This window comes from Phascolarctos cinereus, unplaced genomic scaffold (assembly GCF_003287225.1).
Source record: "Phascolarctos cinereus isolate Bilbo 61053 unplaced genomic scaffold, phaCin_HiC Scaffold_8;HRSCAF=390, whole genome shotgun sequence".
Lineage (NCBI taxonomy): Eukaryota > Metazoa > Chordata > Mammalia > Diprotodontia > Phascolarctidae > Phascolarctos > Phascolarctos cinereus.
This window is the reverse complement of record NW_027556291.1, coordinates 3,011,626-3,037,757: the sequence shown is the minus strand read 5'-3', so window position 1 is coordinate 3,037,757 and position 26,132 is coordinate 3,011,626. Positions and strand designations below refer to the sequence as shown.

General features: G+C 42.3%; 1 protein-coding gene across 2 annotated transcripts in view; it reads right to left on the bottom strand.

Moving 5' to 3' along the window:
- Positions 1 to 2,355: 2,355 nt before the first annotated feature.
- Positions 2,356 to 26,132, bottom strand: part of OGT (O-linked N-acetylglucosamine (GlcNAc) transferase) — a 31,379-nt gene continuing 7,602 nt past the window's right edge. The window contains exons 4-23 of one of the 2 annotated variants that reach the window (XR_002322384.2): positions 23,514 to 23,582; positions 20,328 to 20,444; positions 13,984 to 14,063; positions 12,705 to 12,900; positions 12,181 to 12,321; positions 11,477 to 11,577; positions 11,094 to 11,247; positions 10,876 to 10,977; positions 10,565 to 10,744; positions 9,974 to 10,132; positions 8,668 to 8,757; positions 7,804 to 7,929; positions 7,104 to 7,274; positions 6,862 to 6,978; positions 6,560 to 6,727; positions 5,316 to 5,468; positions 4,290 to 4,542; positions 3,976 to 4,099; positions 2,981 to 3,387; positions 2,356 to 2,832 (exon numbers count right to left, since the gene is read on the bottom strand). Coding sequence is in view for 1 of the 2 variants with exons in the window: in XM_020976618.2 (XP_020832277.1) it covers positions 3,213 to 3,387; positions 3,976 to 4,099; positions 4,290 to 4,542; positions 5,316 to 5,468; positions 6,560 to 6,727; positions 6,862 to 6,978; positions 7,104 to 7,274; positions 7,804 to 7,929; positions 8,668 to 8,757; positions 9,974 to 10,132; positions 10,565 to 10,744; positions 10,876 to 10,977; positions 11,094 to 11,247; positions 11,477 to 11,577; positions 12,181 to 12,321; positions 12,705 to 12,900; positions 13,984 to 14,063; positions 20,328 to 20,444; positions 23,514 to 23,582 (2,676 nt within the window). In the remaining variant the exon portion in view is untranslated. Of the gene's footprint in view, positions 3,388 to 3,975; positions 4,100 to 4,289; positions 4,543 to 5,315; positions 5,469 to 6,559; positions 6,728 to 6,861; positions 6,979 to 7,103; positions 7,275 to 7,803; positions 7,930 to 8,667; positions 8,758 to 9,973; positions 10,133 to 10,564; positions 10,745 to 10,875; positions 10,978 to 11,093; positions 11,248 to 11,476; positions 11,578 to 12,180; positions 12,322 to 12,704; positions 12,901 to 13,983; positions 14,064 to 20,327; positions 20,445 to 23,513; positions 23,583 to 26,132 lie in introns of both variants that reach the window. The other variant, XM_020976618.2, reaches the window with a different exon arrangement.

Below are 26,132 nucleotides of genomic sequence, written 5' to 3'. Positions count from 1 at the left end.
ACCACACAAAGGCAACTTGCTGGCTATGTATTCAGGTAAACCTAAAAACACTAGAATACTTATACCATTTGATTACAGGTAGATAATTTTTTGGCCACTCCAACTCTGAAATTGTCTACACTAAAGCCCAGAAATACAAATTATAATTTCTATAATCTGCACTATACTAATAGTTTTGGGGTGGGTTTTTTTTTGGGAGGATAGAGTAAAAAACAGTCCCCCTAACCCTACACTCCAGATAAGCCAGGTGTGATGGTCTAGAGCATTAGCCAGTTAAGCTCCCAATTTACCACCAGCTACGCTGCTTTTGGACTTCATCACGCCCCTCCCCGAAGGCCAGGTACCTTCCCTTTACTTGTTGTCTTCCCCTCCTCCCCTTAGATTAGAAGCTCCTCGAGAGCAGGGACTGTTTTCATTTTAGCACAGTGCCTGGCACGTGCTGGTGCTTAATAAAAATTTATTGGCCGAGCTGAAACTTGTAGTTACAAGGTTTCCTCATCTTTAGCAGGAAAATAGAACTAAGCTTTGGCCTACAAAATAAGCCAGGAGAAAAAAAAGAGTATAATTAACCTAAGAATGAGGTAGGGGGAAAAAAAAGGTACACTTATCCAAACGAAAAGCAAGTGGCACAGTGGAGTGGAGACGAGCTGAATTCAAATCTAGCCTCAGGCACTTACTAGCTTTGTGACCCTGGACAAGTCACTTCACCTCTGAAATGCCTGTTTCCTTTATCAATCAGTAAAATTGGGATAACAGCACCAAGCACCCAGGATTGTTGTGAAGAGCACATGACAGTATTGGTAAAGTGCTTTGCAAACCTACCTTAGCTGCTATCGTCATCCTCATCCTCATCACTGTCATCACAGCTGGAATGGAGGTAAATGAGAGTCCAAACCAGAGGATCATACTGACTGTGGGATAAAACCTATCTCCTCACTTAATACATCAGCTGTCTTAGCATGAGCAGGAGACAGGATAGCTAAGTCATACTTTAAAAAAAAAAACACCAACAACTCTGCCAGAGAGTCAAGAAGGCCCACACCACCCCCTGTTGCTGTGCTCCAGACTAACATATCACTCTCTAAAACAAAAGAAATTACTTCTGAAACTCTGTACACAGCTAGCATTTAACATATGACACAGGACATTCACTTTTAACTTCAGAGGAAAATGTTTCTGTTTATTGTTTAAAGACTGCAAGACAATATTTGTATTTCTGTAGCACAATTTAAATATTTTACTGTTTTCGATAAAGCAGAATACAATAGAAAAGACAATTAAGTTTCCAGTAATACCTATGTTTCTATTCAGAATTAAGTCTTCGTCAGACACGTTACCTGGAAACAAAACCTGTTTGTTACATTAAGCAAAGCTTCAACCACAGCAGATACTTTCCACACCAGGAAAAAAATTCCTCCAATGCACGAGTGATGTGCTATGTGAAATGGCTGGAGCTCACAGCCTCGAGGGCATCAGAAAGGTACAGTTTTGATTCTAATCCATTTTCGGCAATCTGTGAACTGAAAACATCATTCATGGAAATGCTCCAACATCCTTTACTGGTTGGAAAAGGTGAAAAATAAATTAAGGAGTTCCCAAACTGCTGAAAGGAGCAGTTCACACCTAAGGAATTCTGCTTCCAGAATTCCATCTGAGGGTTCCTGCTCAGATTTGGATCAGTGGTAACCTTTTGTCAGAAGCCCAAAGCGTCTGACAGTGACTTATCAAGAATTTGTCAGCTAGGAGCCAGTCACAGCATCAGCTGCTACTAAACAGGTGAAGCAAACCCAGGGCCTCAGCCACAAATGGTCACCTACAAGCAGCACTGCTAGCAGACAAATACTTCTTACCGAGTAGCAGTAAGAACAGAACAGCTAGACACAATACACACTCATATGTCGGCTTGTTTTAAACTTAAAGCCCTTTGTTGAAATTCTGGAATACTTCTATTCCTGTGGTTTCACAGAAGACACTCCAGCACCAGCAGGGCTGAGGTCTTATTCATAATTCAAGTAGCAATGCAGTCAAGCCACTATTGAGGCAAAAGCTGTACATCACATACTTGAAGGTCCAGATGGAAAGACCGTTTGGATGCAATGCCTTTGAACGTTCTGCAGTAGGCCTGCAGAGCTTCTCAAACGACACTGTTTCTGAATGAAATTGACTGAATGTTTGGAGGCAATCACGACTTACTGAATGAAATGACTGAATACTTACCTGGGCTTTCATTTCTGCTAAAAGAAATAGGAAGAACAAGGAAAATTTCAAGAAAAATCCAAACCATCCAAATGGAGCCAAGAAGTTGCGCACACTATCACTCTCTGACAACAGTAAACGCTGGGAAGGGGCCAAAACTTGGAAAACAAAAATGATTTATTCTCTGCAACAGTACCATGACTGTGCCTTTACATAATTAATAATCACTTTGGCAAAACTGGCATTTGGGAATATCTGTGTGATATCCTAAGTCTGGTTTCCCTGCCAAAGAAGCCAATTAGGTGAGTCTGAGGAGGGGGTTTCGTTTGTTTTTTGCTTGTTTGCTTTTTTAAATAAAAACCAGTAAGTGGAGGACGACTGGGGGGACAAAACAAAAATACAGAACAAAAAGTCATCACCAAAACCAACAGCACAAACAGCTCCGATCCACAGGTCAGACGTTACAAGGCTGACATAGACTCAAGCGGTTTATAAAACCTATAAAAAGCCTACACCAGCAAAGATGCCCTCTCAATCTGTGGCTCAAAAGCTGAAACGTCACTGATGGAGCAAGGAACAACATTTTTGCTGGAAACCAAATCCTGGGAAGAGAACCACACACGCCAATGGGAACACCTGAAATTAAACATTTTAAAAGCTCCAATCCCCAGTATAATAAAGAAAAAATAATTCACAGAAGATTCAATCAATCCATAGAATTGCAAGTGGCTGGGCAATCTCTCTCTCCCCTACCAAGCATCCCATTCAATCATGGCTTCCATACCTACACAACACCTGTGTGCAGATTCCTTGTGGGACAGCAGTTCCCCATCTCTACTGTCTCTCCCTAGTGTGCAGGAAGTAGGTCTTGCTGTGCTATTTTATTACCATTGTGTATGTCACATGGCATTGAGCAGATATGTAGAAATGCAGGGGTCTCTAGTTCCCTTTTCCTTTGCAACAGAGGCTTGAGAGGCTCATGTCTTGGGATAATTCTCCTATGTGTACAGAATCTTTTATGCCGACTCTGTGGCCTCGACCGGCTTAATCATGTGGTCTGGTTTGTTTCCAGCTGCATAGTGATCCCACATTTGAAGGTAAAGGCGTTCAAGTTCCATTGTGTACTGTTTGGTGTTGAAAAGGGGGCTGGATATTCTTTGCTTCCAGACTTTACCACGGATTTTCTTCAGACTGGGTGAAAAATAGAAAGAAATAGACAAAGGAGAGAAAAAGAGAGAGAAGGGAAAAGAGGAAGAGATAATAAAATCAAAACAGAGAAAAACCACAATTGGACATCACAACTAGGGTACACTTTTTAAATCAAATACTGAGCATCTGCTTCTTTCTCGTTTCATACAGTTCTCTCTTCTCTGGTCTGCCTCCTATATAGCCTCACTGCGGAACAGTGTCAGGGACAAAGCTTAAAATCCTGCTTCACCCCCAACCACTTGAAACAAGATTTATTGACTTTGCTCCTTTCCCCAAAAAATCGTACAGCCAAGAGACCACTTTCTTTATTTCACCCAACTACTATCTTTGAAATGTTTTGGGGGTTTTTTTTGAGGGGGGAAGGGGGCAGGGAGAGAAAGCCCTCTGTCAATTAGAATTTGTAGGATGGTAGCACAACAGGTTATACTAAAAACCAAACTTCTGTCACTTACATTTTTTTCAGAGACATGTTAAATGGCTTAGCGTAATCCCAAACTTTTATGACAATCTGTAAATTCTTTATTCCCTCCACTTTATAATGTTACTTTAGCCATGAAAAAAGTTACTTACTATTCTAGATCAGTGCCCAATTTCACAGCAATATCTTCATACTCTTGCCTATTTTTTGCAATAAGCTCAAGGCAACCAAGGCAAGTGAGCTGGGAAGCAGCAACCCGAGAAGCAAGAGTCTCTCCTGTAATGGGAACGGCAACACTTTATGCTTCTTGCAGAAAATCTCCTACTTAAGTAGAACTTGGAAGCTTAATCATCCTTGATAAGAAGATGAATGAAGGAGACAGCAGACCATCTTAATAAAATACATTCAAAACTCTCATCTGTCAGGACCATCTCCCAAACAAAGCCAAGCAGAGGGGGAGGCTTACCTGGCATAGTCACCATGGGGGTCCCTGCCCACAGCACGTCCATGCCAGTGGTGTGCCCATTACAGAGTGGCGTATCTAGGCAGACGTCAGCTAGCTGACCTCGCCTCACATGCTCCTCCTTGGGAGCAACTGGAGAAAAGATGATCCGATTCTGGGGAAGGCCCATGTTCTGTGCATACTGCTGAATATTGGGTTCTCCTACAGCTGGGAAACGCAACAGCCACAGCACACTATTGGGAACCCGCTTCAGAATCTGTAAACCAGGACAGCAAAAGTAACCTTTGTTTTACTGCCTCATCCCCAAGAAGCACTACTTTCTGCTATCTTCAGTTGCTAAGAAGGGACAAAGAAAAGCTATCGGGACAAAGAAAAGGCAACCAATTTTCCATTTTAGACAGTGGCAAAATAGGTTTCTGCCCATGCCACATCAATAAACACAATGTGCCAATTTCCTTGTAGGCCTGGAGAAGGTCCTTGGATTGGGCTTCCTTCTTCCCTTGCTCCCCCCAAAAGGAGCTCCTGAAGAGACAAGAGCTTATTCTTCTCATCTAAACAGCAGCTTCCTGTCAGTCAGTCTTTCCTCCTCCCACTCTAGCCTTGCTCTTCTCAGCTGTTTCATAAGCACTTTGAGGGATTTTTGTCAGAAGACAACATCAAGGCAGGCTGGAGGTTGTCAGCGTTAATAGCAGTTTTCCCCAAAGAAGCACGCATTTCCCATATCAAACTTCACATTCTGCACTAGGAAACTTACGAAACAAACCATCCTAAGCAAGCAAAGGCTTAATTTGATCAGATTCTACTCTTTCTGATCTGCTTCCCACTCCCATACTCAAAAACACATAACCACGGTAATCCTAAAAATCATTCAAGAGCCTAGACTGTCTGGGAAAAGCAAAAAACAGGAGTAAGTAAACGGTCAGTCCTGGGCTGAAGGGGTGCTGCTGGCGACAGGGAAGGCTGGTCTGCTTGTCTGACGACCTGATGCTCTGACCAAGTTAACCAAACAAAGCCGCTGTACATACTCACGTTTGCCCACATCTGCAAGGTGGAAGGGTCAATTTTATACAGCTGGTTAAAGTTACAGTACACAATGGCGTCCTCCGGTAGCCCATACTGAGAGCGAGTGGTGACAATGATGGTCCTGGGAACCTCCTCTCCTGTTGCAGCCTTGTTGTTGATCTGCAACAAAAATAAACTTATCCACCAAAACTTCAAAAACCAGTCTAAGATTCCAAGGCTGTAACCCTGGTCATGACTCAGAAAGAGAGGAGGGAGCTCGACTGGGCACTCTGAGAAGGCCTGGAGCCGCAGACCCAGGCCCTAAGCACCCCGCACGTCCCAATCTCACCAGGCAAACAGCCAACTCTACTGATGTTCCACTAAGGCTAGTTAAAACTGACCAAGAAACGACAAAGGTCGCATGGAATCAAAGGCAAAGTTCTGCCAGGACCCAGACAGCTGGTGCTCTCGTGCCCTTTGCTGTTTAGGTTCATTTGTAGTTTTTTGCCTCAAAGAAGATAAAGGGCACAGCAGGCACACAGACGACCAGGAACTGGGATTGAAGAGACCAGAAGAGAAATGAATGCAAGAGAGGCCCAGGCCATCTGGGAAAGAATTAACATTTCAATGAACAACAGAGACTGGGTGGCTCTCTTCCAACTGATTCCACCAATGACCAAGAATGCCCCATTGAGCAGCACACATTTGGTCTGCTTCCCTCCACGAAGAAGGGAGAGAGAAGCCAATTCCCTGACTCCTCCCCAGAGCTAAGGGGTATCTCATCACTGCTAGAAGGAGCAACATGAGAAAGAAATGAAAACCAAGGCCCCCACCTCTCCAACTTGGCCACAGCTTACAGGGTAAAGCCAAAACTACCATGAGGCTTCTAAGGTCTCACCTCCCCAAACCAACTTCAAACCTCACTATTTCCCCAAAAGTACATTCCTGTTCCAGCCCAGTCAGTCTGTCTAACCCATTTTCTCGCCCATCCTGAAACTTCTTATACCTAAATCCAACCTATCTTCTGAGGTCCAGTTAAAGTCCTTCCTCTTCCCTCAATTGGGGGGGCACGGTTCACACCTGTGGTCTGGCTCATCCATTCTCCTAACCTACCTTGCACAGCACTGCTACACAACTCTGATGTGCCTGCTCTGAGTCTTCCTATTACATCACAGACTCTCTTCTGAGTAGTCAACCCTTCTACACATGTGCGGGATTTTTGAATGAATTGACAAGAAATGCTCTGAAAACAGGAGTCTGCCAGGCCTCACCTGAGTGGTTGCTAGTCCATTGCTAATATTGAATCCATTGATTGTTATCTGAATTTGTCCTCTGTTAATCATTTCAATCACAGCTTCTGCAATCGTATTCATAGGAATAACAGGCATGCTGAGAGCTGCATTGCTGTCTGCATTGTCTCCTCCATCAGGGCACTTCATCTAATGATGACAAGACAATGATAATGAGGAGTGAGCTCATCAATGGTAGAGCTCTTGGAGGTTCACAGAGCATAGAGTAGGGAAGAAACCCCCAGTACAGTCAACTCCACTTTTGGATACTCAGACTCTCTCACCTTCACAATTTTGACATCGGGTAGACTATCAAGAAATGCCTTGAGGTCAATGCCATTCAGGACAATCCGGTTGTCATAAATGTGTCCGTTGGATTTGAAATCGATGACTGCTTTTTTCTGGTGGGGGGAAAAAGAGGTTTCATTAAAGTAAATGCACAAGAGCGTTTCTTTCCATTTCACCCAAACTGAAACAGAAGACTGAGTTGCTGGGTATTTCCCAGACCCCTGTGTTCTCTACAAACCTTCAGGTGAGGAAACATGTTGGCATGATCACCAATAAAGAAAGTGTTGGGCATATAAGCCAATTTCTCCGAGTACTGCTCAGCAACCTCGGCTGGCGAAGTTTCCTGATCTGTGATAATATAATCCATGAAAAGTGCACCACTAGTCCCAGGGTATCCCAGCCACATTGCCTACAAAAAAATCCAATCAAAACAATTATGCATTAAAAACAGGATTCTGAAAAGGTCCCAATAAAACAAACACACTATACCAAGAATTCAGCAAGAGGACATAGACGACGGGGCAGCTAGGTGATGCAGTGAATAGAGCTCTGGCCTTGGAGTCAGGAGGACCTGAATTCAAATCCAGCCTCAGACACTTAACACTTACTAGCTGTGTGACACTGGGCAAGTCACTTAACCCCAACTGCCTCACCAAAAAGCAAAAAAAAAAAAAAAAAAAAAAAAAAGAGGACATAGACAAAAAACATTGACTCTGAAGGCTCCTCCCCATCCACTCCCATGGAGAATACAATGGCCAGAGTAGTGTTTGCTTTTTAAATAAATTCATAGTCCCTGCACACAGAGATGTTGGCCTTTTAGTCAAAATAACCTGCCCATTTAATTGGCCTGGAATAGCGGGTGCTAGAGAGCAAGTGTTTTGACATCGACTTCACAGAATATGAACATTTTCTGGGCAATGATCACCATTTAATACTACCTGAATAGGAGCTGGTCTCAGAGCAAAGAGTTCATTGCGTGCACCCTTGGTGTAGCCGTTCATATTCACAAGGATGTGGATCCCATCCTGATGAATTCTATCTGCTGCTTTCCCATTACACGGAATCTGAAGAGTGATGAAGAGTCATATCAAGTGCAGAACACTTTTACATTCAAAGTGTAAAATGCAAAGAATTCAAAGCTTCTCATGAAGGTTTGTAACACTGGAGAACCACTAACCAAGAAATCATGGGGAAAACTTCCCATGAACCTGAATAGCAAGCCCTATGACTTCACAGCACCCCAAACTGGGAAGAGGAGGGTCCCTAGAGGCCAGATAGCCCAACCCTTTCAACTTCATCAATTCCCATTTCTCACATCTGATGACTAACAAGGAAATATGCCAGCATGAATAACAGATTCCAGGAACCAGGAAAAACAAATCTTCATCCTCAGCAATTCAGTCCTTAACTTACCACGTACTTGTCCCAACCTCACGCCATGGTTGGTAGCAAGAGAAAAGCTAAAAACAGGGCAGGAGATAAGGGAGGCCAGGAGAGAAGTCAAAATCACAATGGATGTGGGTCCCAAGGTGTTTCACTCACCACTCCCCCAAGGCACCATTCTATTCCACTGGTGTTATGACTTTTTTATTCTCTAGATATGGGCAAATAGCTGCTCAAGTACAAATAAAACCAACCTTGCCTCCATGGTTATCGAGAATTAAGGTGAGCAAGAAACTCACAGATCAAAAGCTAATTCCTCTCCATGCTTTTTATGAGTATTTAATACCATATGCAGACATACAAATTGTCTACTAATCCCACTGCAACCTTGTCTGAGACTACCTACTGGAGAGGCTCACCTGAGAAAGGTCAATGAAATGATTTGCTTCCGCCATCACCTTCACACGAAAGTTTGTGCCATCATCTGGGCTAAGGGCGTAACAGAACACCTGGAAATCAAGCCCAATATGTTAGCAATGCCCTAAAAAAGCAGACACAACTTAGACTTATGTTGCTTCAAACACATCTCACTCAATCGTTTCAGTCATGTCCGATTCTTCATGACTCCTCTGGGGGTTTTCTTGGCAAAGATACTGGAGTGGTTCACCATTTCCTTCTCCAGCTCATTTTACAGAGGAAGAAACTGAGGCAAACAGGATTAAATGACTTGCTAGTAAGTTTCTGAGGCCAGATTGCATCTCATTACCTTACCCCTGCCCAGACTGGAACATTCTCCCTCCTCTGCTCTGACTACTGACCTCCCTGGCCTCCTTTAAGTCCCAACTCAAATCCTATGTTCTACAGGAAGCCTTTCCCCATCCCTGTTTATTCCAATGCCTTCCCTCTGGTACTTACTTCCTGTTTCTCCCATCTATAGCTTGCTTCATATATATGTTTGCATGTTGTCTCCCCATTAGACTGTGAGCCCCTTGAGGGTAAGGACTGTCTTTTGCTTCTTTCTGTATCCCCAGTGCTTAGTACATTACTATGTGTTTAAATGGTTACATTCCAATAAAATCCCCAGATCTTTTGGAAGACCTGTCTGGCCATAGGTCCTTCTCTTTCCCTCTCATACTTGGGCTCAAAAAGTCTGCTAAATGAAACTTTACATACGCCCCAAATAAATTTCACCTTAGATTCAACCCCAAGTCTTTACTTGTCAAGATCTTTTCGGATCCTGACTGCCATCCAAAGAAAGCCAACTGTGCCTTTATCCAAGTAACTGTCCACTTCCCAATTCAATTATATGAGTAACACAGTAATCCAGATATTAACTCTAAATGACAATCAAAGAGAATAGTGTGGCCCTGAGCAAGAAGTTAGAAACCATAACACTTCTGAATTTCTGCTAGTTACCATACTCTCCTTTCACAGGTCCTGTGAGCAAAGGAATAAGGCACCAAGGGGCAGAAAGTTACTCAGTTATCTTTGGCAAATTTGAAATCCTCACTCAGCTGAGGCACATTTCCACTTCTGGCATCTACCATACTGCCCTAGAATTACCAAAGGGCCCCTAGGTCTATGTTTTGAAAAAGCGTCATTCAAACCCGCGTCACTGACTCCAAATCCATGCTGCCTTACCTCTATCGATGGATCTTGGTTTAGTTCGCTGACACAGAGGAAGCACTTAATGCCTGATGCCTAACAGATGGGCATGATGCTTACCTCAAATTTATCCGAGTTATGCATCCCTGGAATAGACTGCATGAGATGGGAAGTCGGATGGTTTCCAAAGTCAGAACTCACGTATCCTACACGAAGTCGACCCTCACTGACTTTCAAGTCTTTTGGATGTTCATACGGTGGCTTGTGAAGGACATTAATCTAACAAAGGAATCCAGTACATACTGGTCAAGTCTAAAGATTCCTTACTTCATATATGAAAGAATGCAATACCGTCTTACCTGCTGGGAAACTTTTTTCAAAATACTTCACATTTTATTTACAAAGCCAGTTCAGGAAGATCCCGAAACCCTCAAACTGTGCTATGTGTCTGACACTCTAATCTGCCCCTGGAGGCAATGGAGCGATGCCAGTGGGTTTCAAACTACCATGAAAGGATACCCACACTCCTGTGGGGAGGCACAGGTTTAAGCAAAAGGGGATTTTCTCCTCACTGCCCCAACACTTTAAATTAACTAGTCAAACAAAACTGTTTCAGCATTCTATCAAACAGTACTATAAAAGAACAGATGCAGTGAACAAGCACAAACCAAGCTGAGAGCTAAGCAAACCCATATTCAAAAGGCCCCACACCTTGTCCAAGCAGAGGTTCCCATGTCTCTCAGCAATAGCCTTCCTAAAGCCATGAGAAAGAGGATACAGCATGCTGTGATGAGGGTGCACAGAAGGTAACCTATTCTTCTCCAGCTGGTCAGCTACAATACTAACTAATTTCTTCATCCGTTCATCATAGTCGGTCCAGTCACAGACAATCTAAGGAGGTTAAAAACAGAAGTTAATTCCCTAACCTCAAACACAGGATTTAACTTTTGATGTGTCTTCTTCAGAAGTGACTCATCAGGCTAGGCATATTTAAACTCAGCCAATCGGGTCCCACACCTTACCTGCAGGCAATGGGCCAAGTTACAGTAAGCATCAGGAAAGTCAGGCTTTAGTTTCAGAGCTGTTCGGTAAGAAGCAATCGCTTCTGGAATGTTACCTGAATCCTATGAGTAGAAGGGAAAAAAACAGGAAAACTCCAAAAAATGAAGGAAGAAACAGAAAAAGAAACAAAGACAAAGAGGGAAAGAGAAAGCGAGAGAGAAACTATCCTAACAGTTACCTTGTGAATGGAGGCCAGATTGCTGTGTGCATCAGCAAAGGCTGGGTTGATCTGGATGGCCCGGGTGTAACACTGCAAGGCCCCCTGAACATCCTGCATCTCCTTCAAAGTGTTTCCCATGTTGGAATAAGCATCAGCAAAGGTAGGGCTGATTCTGAGTTAGAGAATCAAAATCATCCTTTTTCTTTTTAAAGAAGAACTGAAAGATCTTTACTCTCTTAAAATGTTCATTCCCTCTGGCCTCCTGCTAGAAGCCACTGGAATGTTTCATGCTGTCCCAAACCCACCATATGTTACATATGGTCAGTCTGCAGATGCAAACATTTCTCATGCTCTCTGCTTCTCTGGGGTTCTTACCAGAACTCTAGGTTCTAAGTCCTTACCTAATTGCCTCCTTATAATGCATCAGGGCTTCCTGCAGTTTTCCCTGCTGTTGTAATACACTTGCTAAATTTGAATGGGCAGCAGCAAACTCTGGGAACACCTTGAAAAAAATCATCACAAATGTCTGAGTATGGCTTTGTTGCCTCACCATTTTCACTAACCACCACCATCTTTCCCCACCCATTCCTCCAACACAGAGGACCCCCAGTTCCTGCACAGGGGTCACCTCCTCTTTGTTGGGGACCCCAACTGAATTCCTTCCACTCTTCCTCAACTCTATCAGCACATCTTGCCCCTCCAGTAAAACGGCCACTCCTTCAGGATCACATCCTTATTCGTCTCCCACACAAGACCCAGCACAGAGCTATACACCAGGAGATGCCCCTTCTCTCGCAGGAGTGGCCGCTAGGGGGCGCCACAGTGAACAAACCTTGGCCCTGGAGTCCAGGAAGAACCAAATTTAAATTGGACCTCAGACCCTCACTAGCTGGGTGACCCTGGGCAAGGTCACTTCAGATTCTTCATCTGTAAAACGGTAAGAGTCGGCGCTGACCCTAACCCTAAATTCATTTCTAGGGTTGTTATGAGGAGAAAATACGATAATAATTGTAAAGTGTTTTGCAAACCTTAACGCGCTCTATCAGTGCTAGCTACCTCCTATGACTAACTAAACTCTAGCTGCTGAGCCCCACCATCAACATACTTCAAGTGCTTTGCGATACAGGCGAACTGCTTCTTCAATATTCCCCTGTTCTCGTTTAATGTTGGCCAAGTTATTTAGAGAGTCTGCATGGGTGGGACAAAGACGGAGAGCTGTATTATAACAATCCTCTGCCTCAGCAACCTAGAAAATGAAAGAGAGATCATTCAGAAGCCAATGAATCTCTGAGTTGCTGCTGTCCTTATCTACTTTTAAGTCAAATGGCTGCAGAATCAGTTTCTTTTCAAATGCTCTTCTGCCCCTGTTGCCATCATTCTACCCATCCCTTCACCTCACCATGGGAAACTTCCCAGGAAAAAGATAGGAAATAGGAATTGGTATATAACAAGTACAGGACATTCCCTAGTCCACCCCTAGAGAACGTCTGCCTCATTTTCCCCTACCAAAATACAAATTTAGTTTTGCTTTCTACCTTTGCCTCCAAGTCACTACTAATAAAAAAGCATGCTCCTTTTTTTGAGCCCACCAGCTTGCTAAGAAAGAAAGGAAAAAAAAATTCTCCTTACACTGCCCTTTTCTTTCAAAGCGTTGGCTAGGTTGCAGTAAGCATCTGGAAAATGTGGTTGTAGCTCAATAGCACGCCTGTAGGTGTCTATTGCAAGGTCTATGAGGCCTTGTTCATAGTATACACACGCCAAGTTGCCATGCACCACTGCATGATTAGGGCTCAGGCTCAGGGCTCGAAGGTAGGCTGCTACAGCTCTGTAAACACAAAAGCACATTTATAACATCCAATACATGAAAAACAGGCTTAACTTCATTCTAAAGCAGCAAAGCTTGCTCCAGATAACATATATTATATACTGGGCAAAAAGGTTTTGACCTTAGAAGGAATGTACTTTCCACACACAGTCTAACATACAAAATATTTCACACTCCATATGTCTTTTCCTTACTAACAGGTACAGCTAAAAGGGGGAGCCTATCTGTGCAGATGCCCTCCCCAACGGAGTCACTGCTTGGGCAGAGTGGCTCACCCTGTTATGTTGCTGTAACACAAATCCCATCTGAGTTCTCTGCTAGAGATAAGTTGCAGGCAAGTCAGCCAATCCTACCTATTTAAGTGCAAGGCACAGTGATTGGGGGCTGCGGGAAACAAGAAGAGTTCGCTTAATTTCAACCAACCCCTGTCGATAAAATTTCAAGATCAACTCTAAATCAATAATATCGCAAAGTATAAAACTACCTCCCAAGTAAAGAAATTTCTTTAAAAACTATCTAACCCTTTAGACAAGGGAACATATTTATCCATACTAATCCAAAACGAAAAGACAATTATTTCTCGACAAAGAATGGCTCCTTAAAAAACATGGTATTAAAAGAAAGGAAGAATACTTATGTCACACAAAAGACACCCTTGGATTCCTTAGCACTGAGATTTAAGGTATTCATGGTGCAGAATTGCCCTTCCTCTTTCTTTTCTATTGTTTTGACATTATGCCCTCAAAAGCCGTAGGCCTCCTGGTCCATTTAGACTTAGGGTACTATTCGCTTCCAACCATCTTTTCAAGAGTGAGTACTAGGTTTGGGATTATTGCTCTCCTGCCATCCCCAAGCTCCTACATGATGTAACCTTTAAGTACTATGTAAACATAAGCTAATATTATGAGTGGAGTGAATTACAGAGAAGGAGTAGTGTTATATAAGGGCCAACAAGCAAAATAACTGACAAATTCCCCTGGAAAAAGAAAAGTACTCATGAACTAAATAAAAGGCTTGTGAAATATTGGCAAGTAAGCCCAAAGAAAACACAAACATTTTGTTTCTAACAGTACATTCCCTCACCTGTCAAATATGCGTGCCTCCTTCAGGACATTTCCCAAATTGATGTACGCATCAAGAAAATTGGGGTCCAGTGTCACAGCCTAAAAATGAGAGAGAGACTCAGACAGTGGATATCGCCCCATGTTACAGGAATTAGGTAAAATGTGTTTGCAAGAACTTCTCAAATGTTAACTATAACACCTTCAATTATGAGCTAAAATGTATAAAATTATTATACTTTCATTTGTTGTATTTTTTACTAAATTAATGAATATTAAGAGCAAGAAGAAAACGTAAACCACGTAGTCTACAGTTCTCATTTTAATGAGGAAGAAACCAAAGTTCCAAGGAACAACGTAATTTTTTTCCTCCTTTATTTCATTCCTTATGATAAGGAGTGCAACTATTAATGTTAATTAATTAATTAATGGCATTCATTCCAAATGACTTGGTTAAGGTACCAAGGGGGAGAATAATTGGAAGCAATTTCAGTGTCAGAAGAGGAGTATCTTTAAAAAACATACAAAAGAAGCCAACTGTCAGAAAAGTTAAACTGCAGCAAAGTGGGAATGAATACTACCAGCAAAACAAAGGAGATTACTTTTAAAGCTACATTGGTTGAAAATGCATGATCAAAGAAGGGTTAAGAATGATGCTTAGGGAGAAAGGGGTTACAATGAGCATCAGAGAGAAGGTAGAACTACTTTAAAAAAAAAAAGGGGTACATTACTAAAACCACAGGCCAATTGGAGTCCTGGAAACAAATTATTGAAGGAGTTGTCTGTAAGGATTCAGATCTGTAAAGGATTTCCTCCTTTGACTGGATTACCAGATTGGTATATCAGGAGAACACCACAGATAAGAGATTAACTAAATTATTAAATATTAATAAATATTAAATTAAGAAATCCCTCAGCAATCGTTGCAAATAAGAAAAAGGGATGTGGGCTAAATAATAGTATACTTAAACAAATATAGTTCAATGACCATACCAAAAGAGTGATGAATGGATCTTTAAACAACCTCGATGGAAGGTCTTTAATAGAATGCCTCACACATATACCCTTGACCTTCAATCTGTTCTAGAGGGAGAGGACCCAAGTTCAAATCCTGCCTAGTAATATCCTATCCCATGACATTCACCGTTCAAGTCACCGAACATCTGTAGGGCTCCCTTTCCCAGGGAACAGATGATAAAGCATGCTACTCATCTCTTCACAAAGAGGTGAGGAACTCAAAACGTAGAATGAAATATATTTTAATATACAGCCAATGTAGGAATTTCTATTGCTTGACTATGCATAATTGTTACAAAGGTTTTATTTATCTTTTCCCTCAATTTGGGGGTTGGGAGGTGGGAGCAAGGGACAGGGAGAAAAAGAACAGAGAGAAAAAAAGGATCATTGAAGCAAGTTTTTGTAATTGCTCCAAACAGATGGCCAGGAAAGAATCATGGACAAACAAGACTGCTTGGAATTTAACATGCAGAACTCATCACATACTTAAAAAGAAAAGCAAGCCATACATAAGAGATTAGTAGTGCCATGTACCACTCTCTTTCTTTTCTCTTGTGTATATGAAAAGCACTCATTTTAGTGGGTGTTTTAAGTTCAGAATTTTTTTAAAAAGGAAAAAATAACAAAGAGAGGGGTTGTGCTAAATAGAAGGCCTCTGAGGACCCGAGTCTTTTAGCTTTTAATTTCTGGTCTTATTCTTGTCAGCATTTTTACTAAGTGAGTGACTTCAAGGTCAAAATGGCATACCTGTCAAGTTTGAGGAAGATATGAAATCAGGGGCTAAAAACATGTTAGATCTAAAAACAGAAAACTAAAATAATGAGATAAATCTACTTAAATGTAACAGATATTAGACTCATGTAAAAAAAGAAAGGTCGTTGATTTTGGACTGTTAGTATAGTGCAGAAGCCAGAAAAGCTAATGTATTCTCCAGCTTTAACAGAAGCACTTTCCTGAATCTCTCTGGGTACCATCTTTTTTACACACCCACACACCCACCCCCCACCCCACCCCCAGAATGGTGAATAAAGGGCCAGGTGCCGACATGAAGAAAACTTAGTGGAGTCTAGGACTATCAAGTAAGAGATTACGTTTGTTCTGCTTGGGGGCAGCTCGGTGGCGCAGTGGATAGAGCACTGGCCCTGAAGTCAGGAGGACCCGAGTTCAAATCCGGACTCAGACCAAACACTTGACAGACGTTAAAAGTATGAGGGGGTTCTGTTCCAAGTTGGTCGCATATCAATTAAATGTGTATTTCTTAAGCACTTCCTACGGATATGTGCCTTCTGAGATCTCTTCAGACTGAGTCTATGAATTCACAATTAACAATGAGACCAGTCCCTCCAAAGCCTTCTCTCAGGACAGTACCAACCACTAACTTCCTCATAATTCCACCCATCAAACATGAACTGAAGTATAGGCTTGTAACAGACTAATGCCCTGATTCTCTCATTTCATTTCTAACTAATCCTTTCAGAGTAATCACAAGACTCCCTATTAACAGCTTTCTAGGGCTTGTATTTAGACACTGTAACCATTTTCAACAGCCACTACCAAAGTTACTCTATTATTCCTCAGTGTCCTAAGCTGGGTCTACATTTAGAGTTTGGAAAATCTGTTACAGTTTTGTAAAAATTAACACTTCTGGAGTTACTGTATTGCTCTTCACAATGTCCTAAATGAAGTACTTGGGGAAATCTAAAGTCTGGCCAGCGAGAAGATTAGACTTATGCGGCCACAGGGGAAAGAACTGAGAACAAGAGTTGGAAGTTACAAAGAAGCATATTTTAGCTGATAAAGGGAAGTTTGGCTGGAAGATCAGAGCTATCCAAAGTGGAACACACAGTGTCAGGGCAGTGATTTTTGCCCTCACTGCTTGATATACCGTAGTATTGAAGGGGCTCTTCTTCAGGTGTAGTCTTCAGACTAGATGGCCACAGAGGTCCCTTCCAACACACATTCTGTACAACTGTTACTTTAAAAGAAAACTATTCTAACAAATTTCATAGTTCAACTTGGCAGCTTTGCTTTGAGGACATAAAACAGCCCTACTTCAAGGGAAATAGGAAAGCAGTCACCAAAAGGAGTCACTCCCAAAGCTAAGGGAAAAAGCCAAATTAAGGTTGAGGGGAAGGGGGCACATCTGGGTAGGTAATTCCCTATACCTAAGCACAACTGGACACACTGAGTAAGAAGCCCTGATGCCCAATGGTCTTTCTAGCCCTGGAGTGAAGCCAAAGCTTGGGACCACTTATTTTAATGCCTCCAGAAGGCAGTATGGTAAAGTTGAAAGAGCACACTCAGAGGACCAGATTCAAATTTCAACTCAGGTTGAGTCCCTGTGGGACCTTGGGCAAGTCACTTCACCTCACTGGGCCTCAGTTTCCTCACCTGAAAAATGAGGGCATTAAACTCCACACCCTCTTCAGTCCTTTCAAGCTCTGTATAGACAGTGTCATCTTTTGGGAAGACCCTGTAGATCTGGAGCGTGACAGTATCCCCAGGTATCTGACTCAGTCACTTGATCAGTTTTTAAAGAGAGGAGGGAGAGAGGGAAAGAGGGAGAGAGAAGGCCATGACCTAATTTTTTTTTTAACCTGGTATATAAAAACTAAAAAGCATTACCCCACATTTTTTTTAAAGAAGTAGCACACGTGGGATGAAATGCTCCCCACAGGTTTAAAGAGGTCACCTAACTCAATTGGATGGGGAAATAACCAAGAAAAACCCAGATCATCTTCAAGCCCAAGTTTTGGCTCAGAAAACATAAACTAGCTTTCAAATGATCAATTGCCTAAATAAAGAACGCCTCAAAAAATTTTGTTTGGCCTAGTACAAGCAACATTCTACTACTCTCTGCCTTCTAAAAAGCCACTTAGAAGATTCATATGAACTAATACAGAGTGAAATGAGCAGTACTAAGAGAAAGATGTATAGAATAACCACATAAAGTAAAGACTTTCGAATCATGGCTTCAAAGACTGAGAGAGCATGGTTTTCACCTCTTGGTAGAAGTATAGAACAGAACGAGCTGTACATTTTCAGACACAGTCTGTACTGCTCACCTATATGTGTTACAAAGGAGAGCTTGGGGGGGGGCACAGGAGATAGACAGTGACAGATGCCAAATTTTAAAAAATTAAATAAAGTACCTCAACCAAACATTTAAAAAGTACACAAAATAATTCAGAATAGGGCAATTATGTCACCATAATATTAAATTTAATATACGCTTTTAAAAAACAACTATGTATCCAGGGATACAACTAATAGGGCCATGCTCCAAAGAGAGCAAAGAAATAAGAAAAAGATTCATTCACATAATCTGTTCATAGCAATTCTTTTTATTACAGCAAAGGACTGGAAATTAAGAGGGTCCCCATTACCTGGGCACAGCTAAACAAATTATGGTATTCAAAGGTAATGGGCTCTTACTGCACTTTAGGAAATGATAAAAGGGACAGTTTCAAAGAAATCCAGAAAGACTTATATGAACTGCTCCAGGGTCCTGGGGAGCAGAACCATAAGTATTTATGCAATAACAACAAACTCCGGAAGTCTGAGGAAGGCTGATGAACGCCATGCCCAGCCATGATACCAGAGGCCTGAAGCAGGCTCCCCACCCACCTCCTGCCACAGACGGGATGGACAGACTTCAGCATGAGACAGACATTTTCAGACACAGCCAACGTGGGAATCTGTTTTGCTTGACTTACAAGGGTTTGGTTTTGTTTACCAATTGGAAGGGATAGAGGAAGGCTAACAATAAGTTGCCAAAGAAAAAGAAAACAGGATCACTGAAGCACTTTTTAAAAAAAAAAAAAAGATGCCCAGAAGATAACAGAAGCCAGAAGGAAACATAGAAGCAAGACATCTTCTAAAGTACCATGTTGTGGGGAGGAAGAGTTCCCTGTTGAAATAATTATATACTTAAAAGGAAGCTGCACTTATGACATTCACAGTTTCATGTACAATTCTTTTTACAATCTACTTTGAATGGAGAAATGAATGCTCATTTTATTTGATGTTAGGTTCAGAATAAAAAAAGGTTTTAATTGCACATTAATAGAAGTTCACAACTTCATGTCTTTGATTTTTTTTTTAATATTGAAACTGTTTAATGATTAAGAGTTCAGGATAAAAAAGGAAAACTGTTTTTCATGAAAAGTAGCCTAGGAACTGAGCCTGAATATAGATAGAAAGCTTAAACTGGCAGAGAGAGCAGATGCTCATTTTAAAGATGAAAAAGCTGAAAAACAGCCAAGTTCAGTGACTTGCTTCTGTTCCACAAGTTATCAGAAGCAGGATTTGAACCCACGTTCTCTAACTCCACAAGCTCATGGTCCAAAACATCCTATTATAGGTGAAGGACCAGAGGCGTAGACTCAAGGTCACAAACCATCAATAGCATCAAGTTCTGGTGATCTTTCTCCTTGAAGGGAGAGTGAAGAGCCAGACTTCACTGTACCAGAAGCCAGGCTGTATGTAAAGAAGTCCTTGAGATAAGGCTGGATTGGAAGCCCAGATGAGTCCAGATGACAGAAGGCCACAAATGCCAACTTAAGGAAGTTGGCCTTCATCATAATAGCACCCAAGGGTTTCTGAGCAGAGTATGACAACTGATTTAAGTGACAATTCCATATGACCCTGAGTTCAAATCTGACCTCAGATACTTACTCGCTCTCTGACCTTGCGCAAGTCACTTAATTTGTCTGCCTCATTTTCCTTAGCTGTTTAAAAAAAAAAAGGGGGGGGGGAGGTGGTATAGTAATAGCATCTACCTTCAAGGTTGTGGGGATAAAATTAGAATATTTGCAAACCTCAAAGGACCATATAAATCCTAGCTATTACTGTTAAGAACTTAAGTGAATCACATCAACTCCCTGAGTCACAATTCCTGCCAACAGGAAGGTATATGATGAGGATCAAATGATATCAGGAACCCCCCAAAGGGGGGGGGGTAGGTATTCAATTGTGACTATTACAGTGTCATTAAGTAGATAAGGGGACAAACAGGCCACGCTGACCGATAATTACTTCCTCAATGCAAAAATCAGACCCACTAGCAGATTCATTAATCAATTCTGAGCTACTTTGAATGGCTGCCATCATCACCTGAGTTTCTAACTGGAGAGTGAAATCTGCCTTATGCTACCCAGGGATCACTACATCACAGATGTAGGATAGGTCTAGATGTACATGTATGCGTGTGTGTGTGTGTAAAAGCACTACACATATCCCACATCTATACGCTGATGCAGTCAGTGTATACAGATATTAACACAACATATTAGTGTCAGGCTTTCTGCACACATAGATTCTTGATAAATTACCAGTTCAATGACTTACCTTTTCAAAATGATGAATTGCGAGCCAAATCTCCCCTTGGGCATTAAAAACACAGCCAAGATTACTCCAAGCTACTGCAAAGTTTGGTTGCGTCTCAATTGCTTTCAAGTAACATGCCTTGGAAGGGTTAATGAAAGAAGAAAAAAGATGGGAGGGGAAAAGGTATAGGGAAAGGGGAAAATTTGTAAAGAAAAAAAAAGATCAAGGGGAAAAAAAAAGTTGATGTCAGTATTCCTTCTCTGACCGGCCAAAAGTGACCCTGCAGCATAGGCTCGCTTGCGCCAAAACTAAATTGCGCTGCCACAGCTGGCTGCTCCTGCGCCCGCGCCAACCAGAACCCAAGTGCAAACCACCATGTTCAGTTCTGCCAAACAAGGACAAACCCTTAGGCTGGGAACTCACCTGGAAAGCCAGTTGCCTCAGTCTAGAGCTGGACTTCTCACTTGCTGTCAGTTCTCATCCTGACACCTGGGCCTGCTTATTACGGATAGAAAACCTTCTTCTGGGGTCACCAAACGAAACCCGTTTTCCTCAGTACTAAAGACTTTCCACAAAACCAAAATCGAGCAGTAGGGGCTTACGCTTCCTTCTCTATTCTCCTTATGCAAATCACTGAGCCATCCTCTTCCCCAGTCAGCTACATAAGCTCTACTCTGACTTGGCCCACACCCAGGGGGACTGAAGCTGAAACCTCAAATGACAGGAATGCACCTGGGTTGAGGTCCCTGTAATGCAAGCGCAAACATCGCTAGCGCCTCCTAACAGCATCGCGCCGCGCCATCGCTGCGACTGCTGCTGCGCTCTGCAGAACACCCTTAGGCACAGCAAACGGCCAACGAGATCCATTAATCTACCAGACAGGCCCGCATTGAGTGTTTGTTGGTAATGAGATCAGCTCGACTCACAGTGCTGAGGCTAAAACCCAATTTGATCCAAAAAGGCTACAGAATAGGACTGAGGGAGCCAGTCGATCAGATTACTCATCTAGTCAACCGTTCACAGGGGTTCATTCGCACGCATAGCGCGGTAACGCTGCGCAGCCTTTGCGCTACTGCAGGGTCACAGCGCGTCATCAGAAGAGCAGAACGCTGCAATCCAAACAAAGAAGAAAAAAGGAAAAAAAAATGAACAACAAGGAGAGTTAGAAGCTTTTACTAGTAAATTATCTCCAATTAATTTTTAATAGTTTAATTTACTTTAACTTTATTTCTTTGAAAGAATTGTGGCTAAAGTATAAAACATTCTCTTACATTACTTGCTTGTAAATAAAATAGTTTTTAAGCTTTTTCTGAAGCCACAAGACAGAAGATTCAGGCATGGAGGCAAATTGTTTTGCTGTGGCAGTTACAAACCCGTTACCATATTTCTCATCATGTGACTTTTCGGTGCGTTCCTTGCTGGAAGAGGAGGAGGAGGTGTGTGTCTGCCCTAGATCCAGGCCTCGAGCTCCCTTCAGCGAGGCACCTTACGCATGGAATAGGAGGTTTCACCCACCTGAAACCTTCTAAATACAATATCAATGGTGAAAAACCAAAAACAAGAGAGAAAATAAAACAAGATCATTAGTAAAAGTTCAACAAAGCAATTGAAATTCTTTGGATATGTCTATAACATATGGGAATGAGGACAGTCTCAGTCTGTAACATGGGAGTCATGCAGAAGGGAGAGGGTTAATCAGGACTATTGCATACAGCAGGGACTTTGCTGGAAGAAAGGCTCTGAAATTTCTGTAAAACAAATTTGCTTCTAGCTACTAAGAATTTGCTGGCTTGAATTTTTAAATGCACTGATTACAAAAGAAATACATTGCATTTCACTCCATAGTTGTCTTGTTTACTAAGTTCTCACAAAAACAGTATAACGCTTTTCAAACTAGGTGTCTCCAGAGCTCTGAAACAAAGAAGTCAGCAACCTAAGGCAGGCGCAGTGTCTCAGCCTAAACCGGTCTCTAAAGCTGCAGTGAAGTGCAATTCGTGTTAGCTGTCCGCTTGGTGGGATGAAAATGAACAGGGCCTGGAAGATTTCCTATAGAAATCACCAACGAGACATCTTTTCAGGTCATTTTTAATCAATCAGATGGAATTCATAGGGTAGAAACCTATGTCGGTTAATCCAAATGGCCAGTATAATGAATTTATGAACTCTGCACTTTAAAAAAAAAAATCAGTGCTTTTTACCATCAGATGGTGCCAAAAAGCCTTTCGCTCTCCCTACAATGAGGTGATCAAACAGACAGCTACGCTGCGCATACACTCCACGCATCAGCATGCGCGTGGGGCTCAGAGCAACAGGTGGGAGTTTCAGAGGCTCTCTGGTTTCTCCCCACTCCTCACCCCTGCAGCGCGATTGCGTAAGGTGGCTTGTAACAAGACAATTTCATTTTGTAATTTATGTTTTAAATTATGCCAAAAGCTTTAAAACCCAACCTGGTATTCAAATTCTCATCATTTGGAAACAAAGACTGCTAAAAGCCACCTTTCCACTTTAGCAAGTTTTCTTTCGATCAGTCCATTTCCCAAACAAACCAGCTTTGTCCTTCTGCCCTTTGATATTTTTTAAAGGGAGTAAGGCAGGGAAAGAGAAGGAAATAAAGAAGGGAAGGAGAAGACTAAGGAGACTGCAGGGAAGGGGGAAGAGAAGACTGTAAAGAGGTGGGGAGGTAGAATGAGAGGAGGGGGTGAGGGGGGGGGAAGCTCCAATTATTAAATTTGTTATCATTTAGCAGCCTTTCTTCCACTGTAAAAAGGGTAGGGGAGTTGGGGGAGGGGGAGATGAGGGGAGGAAGGTTAAAGAATAAGAAGTTTAAATGCCAGTATTACAGGGTAACATTTTGATGACTTTCCTCTCCACTTACAAGCCACAAAGGACTTAGAAGAGCAGCAAGCCTCAGATATGAAGGAATGTTATTTATTCCCAGATAAGATCCTGCTGGAGCCCAATGATACAGGGGGATCTAGCTCAGTAGAAGGGCTCCACAACGTTCAGGTCCTTGCTTTCTTTACCCCCAGATTTAGAGCAGGGGTGCCAAAGCCTGGCCTTGCTCTAGGCTGAGGCGATTCATGCTGTCAGTTTTCCTCAGTTTCTCAGGACTGTTTGTGAAGATAGCTCAATGAAGACTGGAAGACTTAGCAAAGAGTACAAGTTTTCAAAACGCTGACGTTTAAATGCATTCTAATGAACACCTACCTTGGCTTCTTCCAAGCGACCCAGGGCTTTGAGCAGGTTCCCCAGGTCACTGCGAACACAGTACAAATCCTAGAAATCAGAGACACTTTATCATTAACTGTACTCTGTTGTGGCATAACTTCAGAAACCTTGCAATCACATTTTGGAGTTCTACACTTCATTCTACTGTGTCACTTAAGGTTGAAGCAGTGAATCAGGGAAGTAAATAGCTTCTCTGTCCCTCAAAAGATCAGCACTCACAAGCCAAATACTCAGATTCAATACAATTTAATTATTAATTATATTACCAAGGCAGTGTTGAATCATACCAAAGCTAGAACTTCCACTAAAACAGAAAATCTTGTGAAACAAAATAACCAGAACCTAGGCTTCCGAGAGAAGTTCAGAAACTTAAAAATGATGCTTAGCTGTTACGCAAGAATAAATTCCTCAACTCCTTGTGTTTCCTGCTGTTTACACTGTATTGTTCATTAGCACCCTCAGTGCAGGGCCACCACTTGACTCTGCTCCTTAGACAAAGCTGAACTTGTACAGATAGTCACCTGACACCTTCACCCAAACGGGAGGGAAAGGCATCTGTCATGAGACTACTTCTGGCATCTGTCCGACTCTGCCCAGAAAAACACCAACAGTTAAGAAATATCATGCGCCCCTATTCAGTTAAGAGCTGGTGTTTTCGCTATGCACCATACTGAATTCTGAATCGTTTCTCAGAATCAGCAAGTCTTAACTATGAGCAAAGATTAGGCAAACTATAGGATGTCCTCAACACAGAACTGCCATGCTGGGTTGACTGCTCATGATTAGGCCAACTTAAACTTGCTTTTAGGGTATTAGCAAACAATTTTTTTTTATATAGGAGAACATGGTTGTCCACAACAAAGAATAATCCTTGGAGGGGAAGGGACAATATCCCTAATCCTTTAAGATTAATAATATTGCTTTTGACACCTCCTTTCTCCAAATTTCTCCAGCACACTCACACACACTACCCTCCCTAGCTTTAGCAGTGCATGCATCCCCTTTGATCTGCTGCCTCTCTTACGTGTGTATCCTGTCTCACTGGATCATAAGCAAGCAAAGGAACCCCATTAGTTTTTCTGATCTCCCCAGAGCTTCTAGCAATGCACACAGCAAGCACTCAAATATTTACTGACCTCTGACATGTGCTACATTTAACCAACAGCAGCAAAAGCACAGAAATGAATGGTCCTCCAGAGCTCAGCTGCAGAAGTGAGAGCCCCTGACACTTATGACATCAGGATGACAAAACAGTGCTCAATGGACTGGTCACTGGAAGGAGGGTAATCACAGTAAAAGTGAAGCTTCAGGAACAGCAAAAGCACACCAGGACAACCATGTAATGCTCGTACCACTTGCTGAGAATAATCTAAAATCAACTCCATCAAATCCGTGATCAAGACCGTCAGCAAAAGCACCTTTAAAATGGCAGACTTAGCATTTCCGCCACGTCAACACACCAAACATTACCAGAAGCTCTGAAGAGCTACTGATGATACAAAAAGCAAAAATCAAACAGCTCAATGTATCAGGGCAATTTCTCCGATCGAGTCAAAAAACAGCCCTGAACGTGACCTACCTTTTCATTAGAAATGAGACGCCACTAGATACAAGTTAAGTGGGGGACTAACTTATAAAATGGAGACGTAGTAAAGCTGTAATAAAGTAATGACTGTCAGTCATTAATACTGCACTTCTTCACCACTGCAAAATCAAAGTTGTCTGAGTGTCTTGGACCATTTAGAGACAGCTGGTGGCACGGTAAATAGAATACTGAACCTGGAGTCAGGAAGGCCAGAACTCATATGTGGCTGCACACACTCACTAGCTGTGTGACTCTTAACCAGTCTCTGCCTCCGTTTCCTCAACCACAAACTGGGGATCAGAATAGCACCACACCTCCCAGGGTTATTGTGAGGTTCAAATGAGATATTTATGAAGTGCCCTGCAAACCTTCAAGTGTGACATAAAGACCATGGCAATGCAGCTACTACCATACAAAGTCAATGAGGCACTGGGAACGTTTCAAGCTTTATCAGTCAGTCAAACAGCAAAGGTCAGGGCACTCATAGCACCTTCACTAAAGCAAGTGAAGGATGCCCGGGAATATTTACTCATGACGAGTAATCATGAAAAGCTGAAATCACGTCAATGTTTCCAATCCACCCAGCAAACAACCAGGGGTTCCAGCATTGTACACGATTCAGAGTAATCCAACTTTCCTTATTGGTACCATCCAGCTTCTGTGGCAGGGCAGGACAGATTTCGGTTGAGCTAATGGCTTGGTCCTTCAGAATCACAGTTCTCTAACATCTCCTTTTCTCATCGTCTCATTTCCATACAGTCTCAGAGTTGGGAGAAACTATTATTTAGGGCAACTTATTCCTGAACAGGACCCCTCCCACACCCACAATAATAAATAACGCCATTCCACAATAGGACATGCAGCTGGCATGTGAAGTCTTCTCAGGTTGAGGACCCCCCACGGTCACTTTGAGACAGTTTGAAGCTTTTCTTTGTATCAGGCACAAATACCTATTTGCAACCCATTGCTACTAGTTCTGCCCTCTCAAATCAGATAAAAAGTCCAGTTCTAGT